At 45.1% G+C, this 12,372-nt stretch overlaps 1 protein-coding gene across 4 annotated transcripts in view; it reads left to right on the forward strand.

The window, feature by feature from the left end:
- ZDHHC3 (zinc finger DHHC-type palmitoyltransferase 3) overlaps window positions 1–12,372 on the forward strand; it is a 60,723-nt gene that overhangs the window by 43,142 nt on the left and 5,209 nt on the right. For 2 of the 4 annotated variants that reach the window (XM_059075820.2, XM_067044517.1), the window contains one exon: window positions 91–1,755. The exons of the other annotated variants lie outside the window; for them this stretch is intronic. In XM_059075820.2, the coding sequence (XP_058931803.1) occupies window positions 91–249 (159 nt within the window). In that variant the 3' untranslated portion in view covers window positions 250–1,755. Of the gene's footprint in view, window positions 1–90; window positions 1,756–12,372 lie in introns of those variants that run through there. 4 annotated transcript variants of the gene reach the window in all.

Consider the following 12,372-nt stretch of genomic DNA (forward strand, 5'->3'; position numbering starts at 1 on the left):
ATTCCATTCACCTCGAGCTAATGGATATCTCTCCCCCAAAACCACAGCAGTAAAGTGCTTGACTGAAAGTATGATTGTTCTTGTTTTCAGGGAATAGAACAATTGAAAAAGGAAGAGAGAAGATGGGCTAAAAAAACAAAATGGATGAACATGAAAGCCGTTTTTGGCCACCCCTTTTCTCTAGGCTGGGCCAGCCCCTTTGCCACGCCAGATCAAGGGAAGGCAGACCCGTACCAGTATGTGGTCTGAAGGACCCCTGACCAGCATTGCCACTCAGACACAAACCACATCCCAGCACTACCATCCAATCTGTTCTCATGAACGTTTAAACCGAAAAAGCAAAACAACTACTCTAAAACATTTTTTTTAATGTCTCAAGTAAAATGGCTGAACATTGCAGAGAAAAAAAATGTCCCCATGTTTTATTTTTAAAAGATCATCCTTTCTATTTTTTTGGTGACCGAAGCTGCTTTTCTTTTTTCCTTTTTAAAATCACTTCTCTGATCTCTGGTTTCCTCTCTGCTGTCTGTCTGGCATGACTAATGTGGAGGGTGCTGTCTCCAGGCCATGCCTCCTTGTACTAACTGAGTCGTGACTCTTGTGCGTGGATGGACCAGCCTGGACACCTGTTTGGGACGCATAGGAGAGCCAGGAGAGCCCATGACCTCCCACTGCCCAGGAGGCAGTGGCGAGCGCCCAAATGGGAGTTAAAACCTCACCGAAGATGGATGCTTACTCCTTGTGACCTGAGAGGGCCAGGATCAGGGCTGGAGCCCTTAAAAGGGTCCTTGACACAGTGGCCTCATCTCCCATGTGAACACGATTCGCCTCCTAATTCATAAAGCCAATTGCCTGCCTTGTACTTTATGGGCTCTGAGTGTGTAGAATGACTTATGTATGGGGTGTGGGATGGAGATGAAAGGGGTCTTATTTGTATTCTGAATCACCAGTTATATTCCAACTCTGATTATTTGGAAGAATGTGAAGGAAAGAAGTTTTTCCAGTTCAAAATGCCTTATACAATCAAAAGAAGAAGAAAATGACCCAGCTTCAGGCGAGCTACATTTCCCTTGTTAACGTTTGCTTCTTCTCTGACCTCCCCACCTCCCTCCCTCTCCTAGCGAGGTGCCGATTAAGCAGTGTTACTGCCAAGTGAAACAGCCTCAGCTCCACCATCAACCCCTTCTTCCTCATTTTGTAAATCCCTGCAGTGAGTTTACTTTCTGACATTTTAGACCCATAAATGTGCACATACCCATGTCTTCTCTGTATTTTAACCTGGGAGACCATTATCCTGCTTAGGCTGACCGTGATGCAAGGGCAACATTACAGCCAAACATTTTAAAGTTGAGAGACCCATCCACTGGAATCGGCAGACACACCTAAGCCTGCGGCGCTGAAACTGACTAGCTTTTCCATTTGCACACTTGTGTGTGGAGTCTCCTTTGAAGGAGGAAGGGCCTGAAGACAGTGGGGGGAGGTGAGGGGACGGGGAGTACGCATCAAATGCAGAGGTCGCAAATCCGAATACCATCTCAACATGGATTTGTTTTTTTTAAGCATCACCACAAACCTTTTTTAATCTTTTGCTTGGGGTGGGTTTGGGGTGAGGTTTATTCAATCAGCCCTGGGTGGGGAGAGACTTCATCTAGCTATGTGATCTTTCAGAAAAGTAAGTGGAACATGCTGCCTCTTTTCAATTTTGTCAGTGCTTCCACATGGAAACAAAATGCAATAAAATTTTTCCAAAACCTGTTCTGGCTGAGCTCCTGTCTCTCACAGTGTTACCCCTCAGGGAGAGCCGATTGTCCAGTCAACGTGAGTGTGCTGTGTTTGGGCATTTCTTTCATTGCTTTTAAAGGACATGTATGCCTGCTCCCTCTCTTGAAAGAGGTTTCTATTGTGTGGCCACTAAAGGATGTTTACAGCCCCGTCTTGGACAAGCTGCCCCCACTGGGCCTCTCTTGTCAGGCTCTTTCTGCTGCCTGAGTCCCTTATGCTTGTGGGCTCCCAGTTGCTACAGAAAAACTCATCAGGTCTGTGGAGTTTGCTTCTAGGGTTGGGCCTGGGAGACACATTTTCTTCTGCCCACCCAGCAGAAGGCAAAGTCGAGCCAGAGGAAATCACTGGAAGCTTCTACGCACACCCTGGGACATCGCTTTGAGGAGCTCTTCACCACGCCTTGGATGTTTAACCAAGGAACTCTGTGACCTTTTCTAAGTCAATTAACTTCGACCTGCCTCTGCTGTGCTCTTTACGCCATGGTCAAGGCTGCGATCTGGACTTTTTTTTTTAATGCTGCTTTTATTTTTTTTTATTTATTTATTTTGCAGTACGCGAGCCTCTCACTGTTGTGGCCTCTCCCGTTGCCGAGCACAGGCTCAGAGCGGCCATGGCTCACGGGCCCAGCCGCTCCCCGGCATGTGGGATCTTCCCGGACTGGGGCACGAACCCATGTCCCCTGCATCGGCAGGCGGACTGTCAACCACTGCGTCACCAGGGAAGCCCTAATGCTGCTTTTAAATCTAGTTTATAGCATTTGTTTCCCATGTGCTTTCAGAAGGGAAAGTAGGACTCAGGGAATATTTTTAAGTATTTGGATGCCTCAGAATACCCCATCTTCAAGGGCATTTTTTTTAAGTGACCCAAGTTGGTTCTTCCTCCCATGGAATTCTAAGGAATACAGTAGATAGTGCTGAAGATGTATTAAATTTTTTTCAAATCCTAAAAATAGAAACTCATCATTTATACCTAAGCATACCACATGTATCTTTTGCAGAGGGAGAGTCTCTTCCGACATCCTGTATGATTCTGTCTGGGTTTTTATGAGCCCTTTGGCTGGAAGAATGAATTTTCCCCAGTTCTCAAGCCAGAGTGAAATGCTGTACTCAGAACATAGGAATAACCCGAAATTCTCTGTGTTCTTCCTATTTCATCTTGTTGAGATGGAGAACGTTTTGCCAGGAGCACAATGACTAAGGAATGTGGCTGTCCTCTGCAGCATAGTGACAGGAAGAAACAGGCATCCCTGAGCCCTCCTCAGTATTCCCAGACGTCTGATGAAGGAGGACACCTCTACACAAAGGCAGCCCTAGGCTTTTGCTTCGGCACAGGAATCCTGACAGCACTGAATGGTGTGAGCATGGGAAAATGAGACAGTAGCAGCCACAGTCTTTCAGAATGTGAGCTCTGAGGAGTGGAAAGGAAAAATAAAGAGGAAGGTGACTTGGCCAGTTGGATTAGGTGACTCCTTCCTGCCTGTCAGCTTCCTGTTTGTGTTCGTAGCAACCAGACTGACCATGCAAAAGGCTTAGGAGCTATCAAATCTATGCATATTTGCATGGGCTTGGTGACATCATGCACAAAGTGGATTCGGGTAGAAATGTGTGTGCTACGTCTCCTTTTAATCATACCATTTCATCTTTGTAATACTTTTTCCTTGGAAGAACCCAAAGTGAGACACGTTGAGTTACCAGCTTTTAAAATCCACCTTCCTGGGGGCTTCCCTGGTGGCACAGTGGTTGAGAATCCGCCTGCCAATGCAGGGGACACTGGTTCGAGCCCTGGTCTGGGAAGATCCCACATGCCGCAGAGCAACTAGGCCAATGAGCCACAACTACTGAGCCTGCACGTCTGGAGCCTGTGCTCCGCAACAAGAGAGGCCGTGACAGTGAGAGGCCCGCGCACCGCAATGAAGAGTGGCCCCCACTCGCTGCAACTAGAGAAAGCCCTCGCACAGAAACGAAGACCCAACACAACCAAAAATAAATAGATAGATAGATAAATAAATAAATAAATAATCCACCTTCCTGATGAGGTAGATTACGCAATGTTTATTAAACACTTACGTGAGGTTAGCATCACACAGAAACCCCAGACTTTGAGAGCCTGAGCTGGGCTCACCCAACTAGGCCAATGGGTTTTATGCTTTTCTCACTTCAAAACTTGTAGTGCATAAGCCTCCAGGGTGAGCCAGCCAGTAGAAGTGAGGGGTTCCCACCTAAAAGGGGATGTTAGTTGTCAAAGATACACGAAGAGAAGAAGATTTTACTAGATTCCCTCTTGCGAATCTTCTTGCTGAGGATGTACTGAGGCAGTGCACCTCAAACCGTGGTCCATAGACCAGCAACATCCTCACCACCTGGGGACTTATTAGAGATGCAGATTCTCAGGCTTCATTCCAGACCTGCTGAATCAGAAACTCTGAGAGGGTGGGGCGGCAGCTATCTGGATTTTCACAGCCCTCCAGGTGATGGTGACGCATGTTCAAGTCTGAGGATCCACTTGGGGCTTGCGGGGGTTGCCCAAAGGCCTGCCGATTAAGCGATCCTGTGTGCTGCGGGGCTCAGTGTGGTGCTGGGTGGGCTGTGCCACTGTGAGCCCCTCTTCCCTCATAACCAGCGGCCTCCCCGGCCAATGAATGCTGAGAAAACAAGGAAAGTATTTGTTTGAAGGAGAGCCAAACTGTTAGTCTGTCCAGCAATCTTTCTGCACATCTTATCTGGCCAACTGGTTTCTGGACCAAGGGGCCCTTTGGGTGATGAACCATCCCAAAAGAAGATGAGACAGAGTGAAGCCAGGGTCCTCCCAGTGGGAGCGGTGGCCAGTGAGTGATTAGAGCCTGGCATGGCTACACACATGAATGTCCTGGCCTTGGGTTTCCATCTGTGGACCTCAACACCCATGTGGCTTTTTCTTGTATCTTTTAAATACATATCTGCCTGAGAATCACCTAACAAAGGATAAAGGATTCACAGTGAAACAAAAACAAGCCACTGACGAGTCTGCTCTCCCAAACCAAAGACTTCATTCCCCCACTCCGCTTCCTCAAGAAAAAATCATTAATGACTTGTGCCTCGTGATTACCCTAGCAGAGCTGAGTGAGTCCCAGGGATCCCTCATCTGTGTGCACGGGAGCTGATGACACCGATCCAAGGAATTATGAAAAGTGTTGCAGAATAGTGTTTGCAAAAACCTTCGGGGGAAGACACGTGCTCTGACATGGACATAAAGGATGCCCTGAATTTCTGCAGCTGAGGTCATGGGGTGATGGGGCCTTGGGCCCTGGCCTCCGTCTTTGCTTCAAATCCCTGCTCAGCTACTTCCTTCCTGTGTGACCTTAGGCAGTAATTTACTTAAGCCTCAGTTTTCTCGTCTGTAAAATCAGGGAGATAATCTAAATCACAAAATTGCTGTGAGGATTCAAAGAGAGAAGTGAATGTAAATGTTAGGATGGTATCTGGCACGTTGTATGGCTTTAGGGAATGTTAGCTCTGTTGAATCTGTACTTGCAGACCATGTGCACAACTGTTCATGATGTGTGAGATCAGTGTATTGGTTTGCATTAGAATTTTTTTAAAGAAATAAAAAATACTGCATTATATCTTGTAAAATATGTATTGTTTCATGAAACTTCGGGGAGGGGGGGGGGTGTGTGCACGCGCGCTCGTATACAACAGTAGAGTATTTCCTATTGTGAGCTGCACTAAAAAGATGTGAAACCACTGATGAGGAGAGAGTTGTCTGGCCATCTCTGAGGAGGACATATTTGCATAAGCTGCAGCACCTCCGACTTTCTATGTCTGCAGTGCAGGGAGCAGGGGGATCTCCTGCTCTTGCTCTGTGGGCCTTAGCTGAGTCCTTACAGAGCATGTGCCTGGGTCTCTGCCTCCTGGGGAGCCATAGTCCTGGTACATTCATTTTGGGGCATTCGTGAGTTTGTTTATAGATCACAGCTCATGTGTCACCGAGGGAGACCAGGCCCCAAAGGCCCAAGCCACACACTCCCTGCAAGAGGTGCTGGTTTAGGCTGTTGCCCCCTTACCAGGAATCAACCATTCTTGTCTGCATGAGCCTAAAGTGGCTATCACTGCTGCCTCCGCAAACCTCCAGCTTAAGAACTCTGCCTTCAGAATGCCTTTATATCCACACAGAACTCAAAATTGAGTCCTACCAGGATAAAGAAACCCCACTGGCTCCTCCTGAACCCGAGGGTCCAGACCCTCAGCCTTTCTTATGCATCAGATTCGTTTGGAATATTTTCTCCTCTTCAGACCCAGAGCTGACACTCCTGGATGTTGACTTAACTGCTGAGGAGGTTCATCTGGTGGGCAGGCCAGGCTCCCTCTGGTACATTTTTACGAGCTTGCGGAGGAGGTTGAGTAGAGACCAAGAGTGCTCTTCTGGGAACACACCACCACAGGGGAAAATCATCCTCCTGTGGGCTCTCTTTTATTTTTTAATTAATAAAAAAGTTTTATTCACGTATGGTTGATGTACAATATTATATGTTACAATATATGACTGAAAAATTTTAAAGGTTATACTCCATTTGTAATTATTTTAAAATATTGGCTATATTCCCTGTGTTGTACAATATATCCTTGTAGCTTATTTTATACAGAACAGTTTGTACCTTTAATAACTTACTCCTGTATCGCCCCTCATCTTTTCCCTCTCCCCACTGGTAACCACTAATTTGTTCTCTATATCTGTGAGTCTGATTCTTTTTTGTTATATTCACTGGTTTTTTGTACTTTTTAGATTCCACATAGAGGTGATATTATACAGTATTTGTCTTTCTGTCTGACTTATTTCACTTAGCATAATACCCATCCATGTTGTTGCAAACGGCAAAAGTTCTTTTCTTTATGGCTGAGTAATATTCCATTGTATATATATACCACATCTTCTTTATCCATTCACCTGTTGACATACACTTAGGTTGCTTCCATGTCTTGGCTATTGTAAATAGTGCTGTTTTGAACATTGCGGTAACTTTTTTTTTTTTTTTTTTTTTTTTGCGGTACGCGGGCCTCTCACTGCTGTGGCCTCTCCCGTTGCGGAGCACAGGCTCCGGATGCGCAGGCTCAGCGGCCATTGCTCACGGGCCCAGCCGCTCCGCGGCACGTGGGATCTTCCCGGACCGGGGCACGAACCTGTGTCCCCTGCATCGGCAGGTGGACTCTCAACCACTGAGCCACCAGGGAAGCCCTGCGGTAACTTTTTGAATCAATGTTTTTGTTTCTTTCAGATATATATCCAGGAGTGGAATTGCTGGGTCATATGGTAGTTATATTTTTAGTTTTTTGAGAAACCTCCATACTGTTTTCCACAGTGGTTTCACCAATTTACATTCCCACCAACAGTGCACAAGTGTTCCCTTTTCTCCACATCCTTGTTAACATTTGTTATTTGTATTGTTTTCGATGATAGGCCGTCTTACAGGTGATATTGTAGTTTTGATTTGCATTTCTCTGATGATTAGTGATGTTGAGCATCTTTTCACGTGCCTATTGGTCATCTGCATGTCCTCTTTGGAGATCTGTCTATTCAGGTCTTCTGCCCATTTTTTAAGCAGCTTGTTTGTTTGTTTGTTTGTTGATATAGAGTTGTATGAGCTGTTTATATATTTTGAATATTAACCCTTCATCGGTCATATAATTTGCAAATATTTTCTCCCATTCTGTAGATCGTCTTGGTTTTGTCGATGGTTTCCTTTGGTATGCAAAAGCATTTAAGTTTAATTAGGTCTCACTTGTTTATTTTTGCTTTTATTTCCTTTGCTCTAGGAGATAGATCCAAAATTTTATTGCTACGATTTATGGCAAAGAGTGTTCTGCCTATGTTTTCCTCTAGGAGTTTTATGGTTTCTGGTCTTACATTTAGGTCTCTAATTTATTTTGAGTGTATTTTGTATATGGTGTTAGAGAATGTTCTAATTTCATTCTTTTATGGGTGGCTGTCCAGTTTTACCAGCACCACTTATTGAAGAGACTATCCTTTCTCCATTGTATATTCTTGCCTCCTTTGTCTTGGATTATTTTTCCAAAAATGTGTGGGTTTATTTCTGGGCTCTCTATTCTGTTCCATTGATCTGTTTGTTTTTGTGCCAGCACCATACTGTTTTGATTACTATAGCTTTGTAGTATAGTCTGAAGTTAGGGAGCATGATTCCTCCATCTCTGTTCTTCTGTCTCATGATTGTTTTGGCTATTCTGGGTCTTTTGTGGTTCCATACAAATTTAAAAATTATTTGTTCTAGTTCTGTGAAAAATGCTGTTGGTATTTTGATAGGGATTCCGTTGATTCTGTAGATTGTCTTGGGTAGTGTGGTCATTTTAACAATATTAATTCTTCCAATATAAGAACATGATATATCTTTCCATCTGTTTTGTCCCGTGGGCTCTTTTGCTTCATTTCCCTCTGCAGCTTTTCTCTGCCTTTGAGTGAGGATTTGCAGTAGGATTGAAAATGCATTGGGCAGAGAGAACAACCAGTTCTCGTCTTGGTTCTGAGGCACAACCAGCAGGATGAGCTTCGGCCGCTGTCACAGCCTCTCAGAACCCCTGTCTTCCCCTATAACGAGTGTTAGTACTAACACCCACCTCCTCTCAGGGTGGTTGTAAGGACCCACAGTCACAGCTTTGAGTGAGCTCAGTCAGTGCAGACCCAGCCAATCTGTCATTTCTGGGTGTCCCCTCTGCAGCCTGGTCTGCCACGTGGCCACATTCCAGCTCCCCTGCAGTCATGGTTAGAACACCTCTCTCAACAGGCAGCAAATGATCACCCAGGAAGGGAACCCAGAATCCCCAAAGCAAGTCACTCAGCTGGCCATTGCCGTTCCCGCTAAGGAGGGAGGCCTGGTGAGGGGCCGGACCGTGAATAGCACAGCATCCTGTGCCCCAGACCCACGTGAGTTTCCCTCAAGAGTTGTGTCAATAAGGTCCATTTTCTGAAACAGCTTTTCTGTTCTGATTATAAAAGTCACACCTGCTTCTTGGTGAAAACTCGGAACATGTGGGAAGTCTACAGAAATAAATCAAATCTAAAATCCCATCCCCAGGACTTCCCAGGTGGTGCAATGGTTAAGAACCTGCCTGCCAATACAAGGGACACAGGTTCGATCCCTGGTCCGGGAAGATCCCACATGCCATGGAGCAACTAAGCCCCTGTGCCATAACTACTGAGCCTGCGCTCTAGAGCCTATGTGCCGCAACTACTGAGCCCACGTGCTGCAACTACTGAAGCCGGGGCGCCTAGAGCCCATGCTTCGCAACAAGAGAGGCCACTGCAATGAGAAGCCCGCATTCAGCAATGAAGAGTAGCCCCCACTTGCTGCAACTAGAGAAAGCCTGCGCACAGCAACAAAGACCCAACTCAGCCAATTAATTAATTAATTTTTTTAAAATAAAATAAAATTCCATCCCCAAACCCCAGGTTCCACAATGATGTCAGATGCAACTTTGCTTTCTTCCTTCAGTGTATGTAAAACTGTACTGATGCCACTTTTTTTTTAATTGAAGTATAGTTGACTTACAATGATGTGTTAATTTATGCTGTTCAGCAAAGTGATTCAGTTATATATATATATATATATATATATATATATATATATATACTCTTTTTCACATTCTCTTCCATTGTGGTTTATCACAGGATATTGAATATAGTTCCCTGTGCTATACAATAGGACTTTGTTGTTTGTCCATTCTATATATAATAGTTTGCATCTACTAATCCCAAACTCCCAGTCCTTCCCTCTCCCACTTCCCCTCCCCCTTGTCAACCACAAGTCTGTTCTCTGTGTCTGAGTCTGTTTCTGTTTCTGAGATATGTTCATTTGTGTTATAGTTTAGTCTCCACATTTAAGTGATACTATATGGTATTTGTCTAGGTCCATCCATGTAGCTGCAAATGGCATTATTTCATTCTTTTATATGGCTGAGTAGTATTCCATTGTGTATATGTATGTATGTGTGTGTGTGTGTGTGTGTGTGTGTGTGTGTATCTCCCCACCACATCTTTATCCATTCATCTGTCGATGGACATTTAGGTTGTTTCCATGTCTTGGCTATTGTAAATAGTGCTTCTTTGAATATAAGGGTGCATGTATCTTTTCAAATTATAATTTTGTCTGGGTATATGCCCAGGAGTGGGATTGCTGGATCATATGGCAACTCCATTTTTAGTTCTTGAGGAACCTGCATACTGTTTTCCATAGCAGCCATTGGTATGTTTTCCATACAATTTACATTCCCACCAGCAGTATAAGAGGTTTCCCTTTTCTCCACACTCTCCAGCATTTATTATTTGTAGACTTACTGATGATGGCCATTCTGACCAGTGTGAAGTGGTACCTCATTGCAGTTTTTATTTTCATTTTTCTAATAATTAATGATGATTAGCATCTTTTCATGTGCCTACTGGCCATCTATATGTCTTCTTTGGAGGAATGTCTATTTAGGCCTTCTGCCAATTTTTCGATTGGGTTATTTGTTTTTTGTTGTTGAGTTGTATGAGCTGTTTGTATATTTTGAAAATTAGGCCCTTGTCGTTGATGCCACTTTTTTTTTTTTTTTTTTTTTCGGTACGTGGGCCTCTCACTGTCGTGGCCTCTCCCGTTACAGAGCACAGGCTCTGGACGCACAGGCTCAGCAGCCGTGGCTCACGGGCCCAGCCGCTCTGCAGTATGTGGGATCTTCCCAGACTGGGGCACGAACCCGTATCCCCTGCATCGGCAGGCAGACTCTCAACCACTGCGCCACCAGGGAAACCCCTGTTGATGCCACTTTTAATAACTGCATAGTGTTCTACTTTACAGAATAATTTACTTAGCCATCATTATTGGGCATTTGGATTGTTTCCAACTTCTCATTATTAATCCGTGTTCAAGACTGTACTACATAAATCGTGTCTCAGATTTTTCTTAGCTTTTTATTGAGAAATAATTTCAGACTTAACCAAAAAAAAAAAAAATAGTAAAAATAGTACAGGGCTTTCCTGGTGGCGCAGTGGTTGAGAGTCCGTCTGCCGATGCAGGGGACACGGGTTCATGACCCGGTCCGGGAGGATCCCACATGCCGCAGAGAGGCTGGGCCCGTGAGCCATGGCCGCTGGGCCTGCGCGTCCAGAGCCTGTGCTCTGCAATGGGAGAGGCCGCAGCAGTGAGAGGCCCGCGTACCGCTAAAAAAAAAAAAAAAAAATAGTACAAAGAGCTCCCGTATGCCTTTCAGTCAGTCTTTCCAAATGTAAACATTTTATAAAACCATAACGCAAATATAAACACCTGGAAGTTTACTGATACAATACCATTAGCTAATCTATATCCTTTATTCAGAGTTCTCCAGTTGTCCCACTAGTATCGTTCTCTGTTCCAGGATGCCACATTGCATCATTTGTCCTGTGTGTTTAGTTCCTCCTCAGTCTTTCTCTGTCTTTCATGAACCTGATCCTCTTTCTAGTTGAGGTTAAATTCACATCACATAAAAGCAACCATTTTAAAGTGTGTGGTTCAGTGGCATTTAGTACGTTCATAATATTGTAAAACCAACACTTCTGTCCGGTTCCAAAACAATTTCATCAGACTTTGATCCTGTTGAAGATTACTATCCTGTTGAAGATATTCTGTAGAATATCCTGACATCTGCATTTGTCTGATGTTTTCTCATAATTAGATTGAGATTATACCTTTTGGGCAGGAAAACCAGTGAAGTGATGTTCTGTCCTTCTTGGGGCACCGTATCCGAGGGCACGTGATGTTGATACATTTCATTATTGGTGATGTTAACTTCAATTTGGTTAAAGTTATATCTGCGAAGTTTCCTTACTGTAAAGGTACTGTTTTACCCTTGGTAATTAGGAAGTATCTTATGAGGAGATACTTTGAGATCAGGTTCTTTAACCTACCATTTTTCCAAAAGCCAAGAAGCTTAAACCTCTGAGATGGTGTAGGAAGAAAGAGTGGTGGAGAGGAACTGGCCCAGATCTCAGTCTGTGCGTGTATCTCAGTTTCTCCTTCTGCACAACAGAAAGAATTATGCTGGTTATGTAAGGATCTTGTGTGGAAAAGAAGAGAAAACCTAGAACTAGGTACTCAGAGGTCATTCCGAGGTGGAAAGTGCTGTCAGTGAGCAGTACCTGTGCTTGGGAAGCCCACGACAAATCCCCATGGCTTCCAGAAGAGATGGAGGAGGCAGAGCCCCAGTGGGGGTAAAGCCTCTGCAGAGGGTGTGGTGGGCCTGGAGAGCTGGCCTGGCTGTGCCTTTAACTCCTTTGGCTTCTCCCCCTTCCCAACACCCTCTTCTGTGGCCTGGCGCAGCCGACACCCAGAGGCAGGTGAGTGGGCAGCTCGGGAGAGGCCACAGGGCATGTCTACTGCATGTGCAGGTTCGACGCCAGCCTTTGCGCCCTCGCAGTGGCCCCGTGCACCCTCCGGCTGCCCGCAGCATGTTGGCACTCGCTGTGCACACCTGCTTCCTCACCTCACGCTTCGTGTGTCTCCTGCGCTCCCCCTTAACCCCATCATCCTCCTTCGTGCTGGGTTTGCTGCACCTGCTGTAGGGGGAGTGGCCCAGGATACTTGGGGAGGGG

Source organism: Kogia breviceps, chromosome 10 (assembly GCF_026419965.1).
Source record: "Kogia breviceps isolate mKogBre1 chromosome 10, mKogBre1 haplotype 1, whole genome shotgun sequence".
NCBI lineage: Eukaryota > Metazoa > Chordata > Mammalia > Artiodactyla > Physeteridae > Kogia > Kogia breviceps.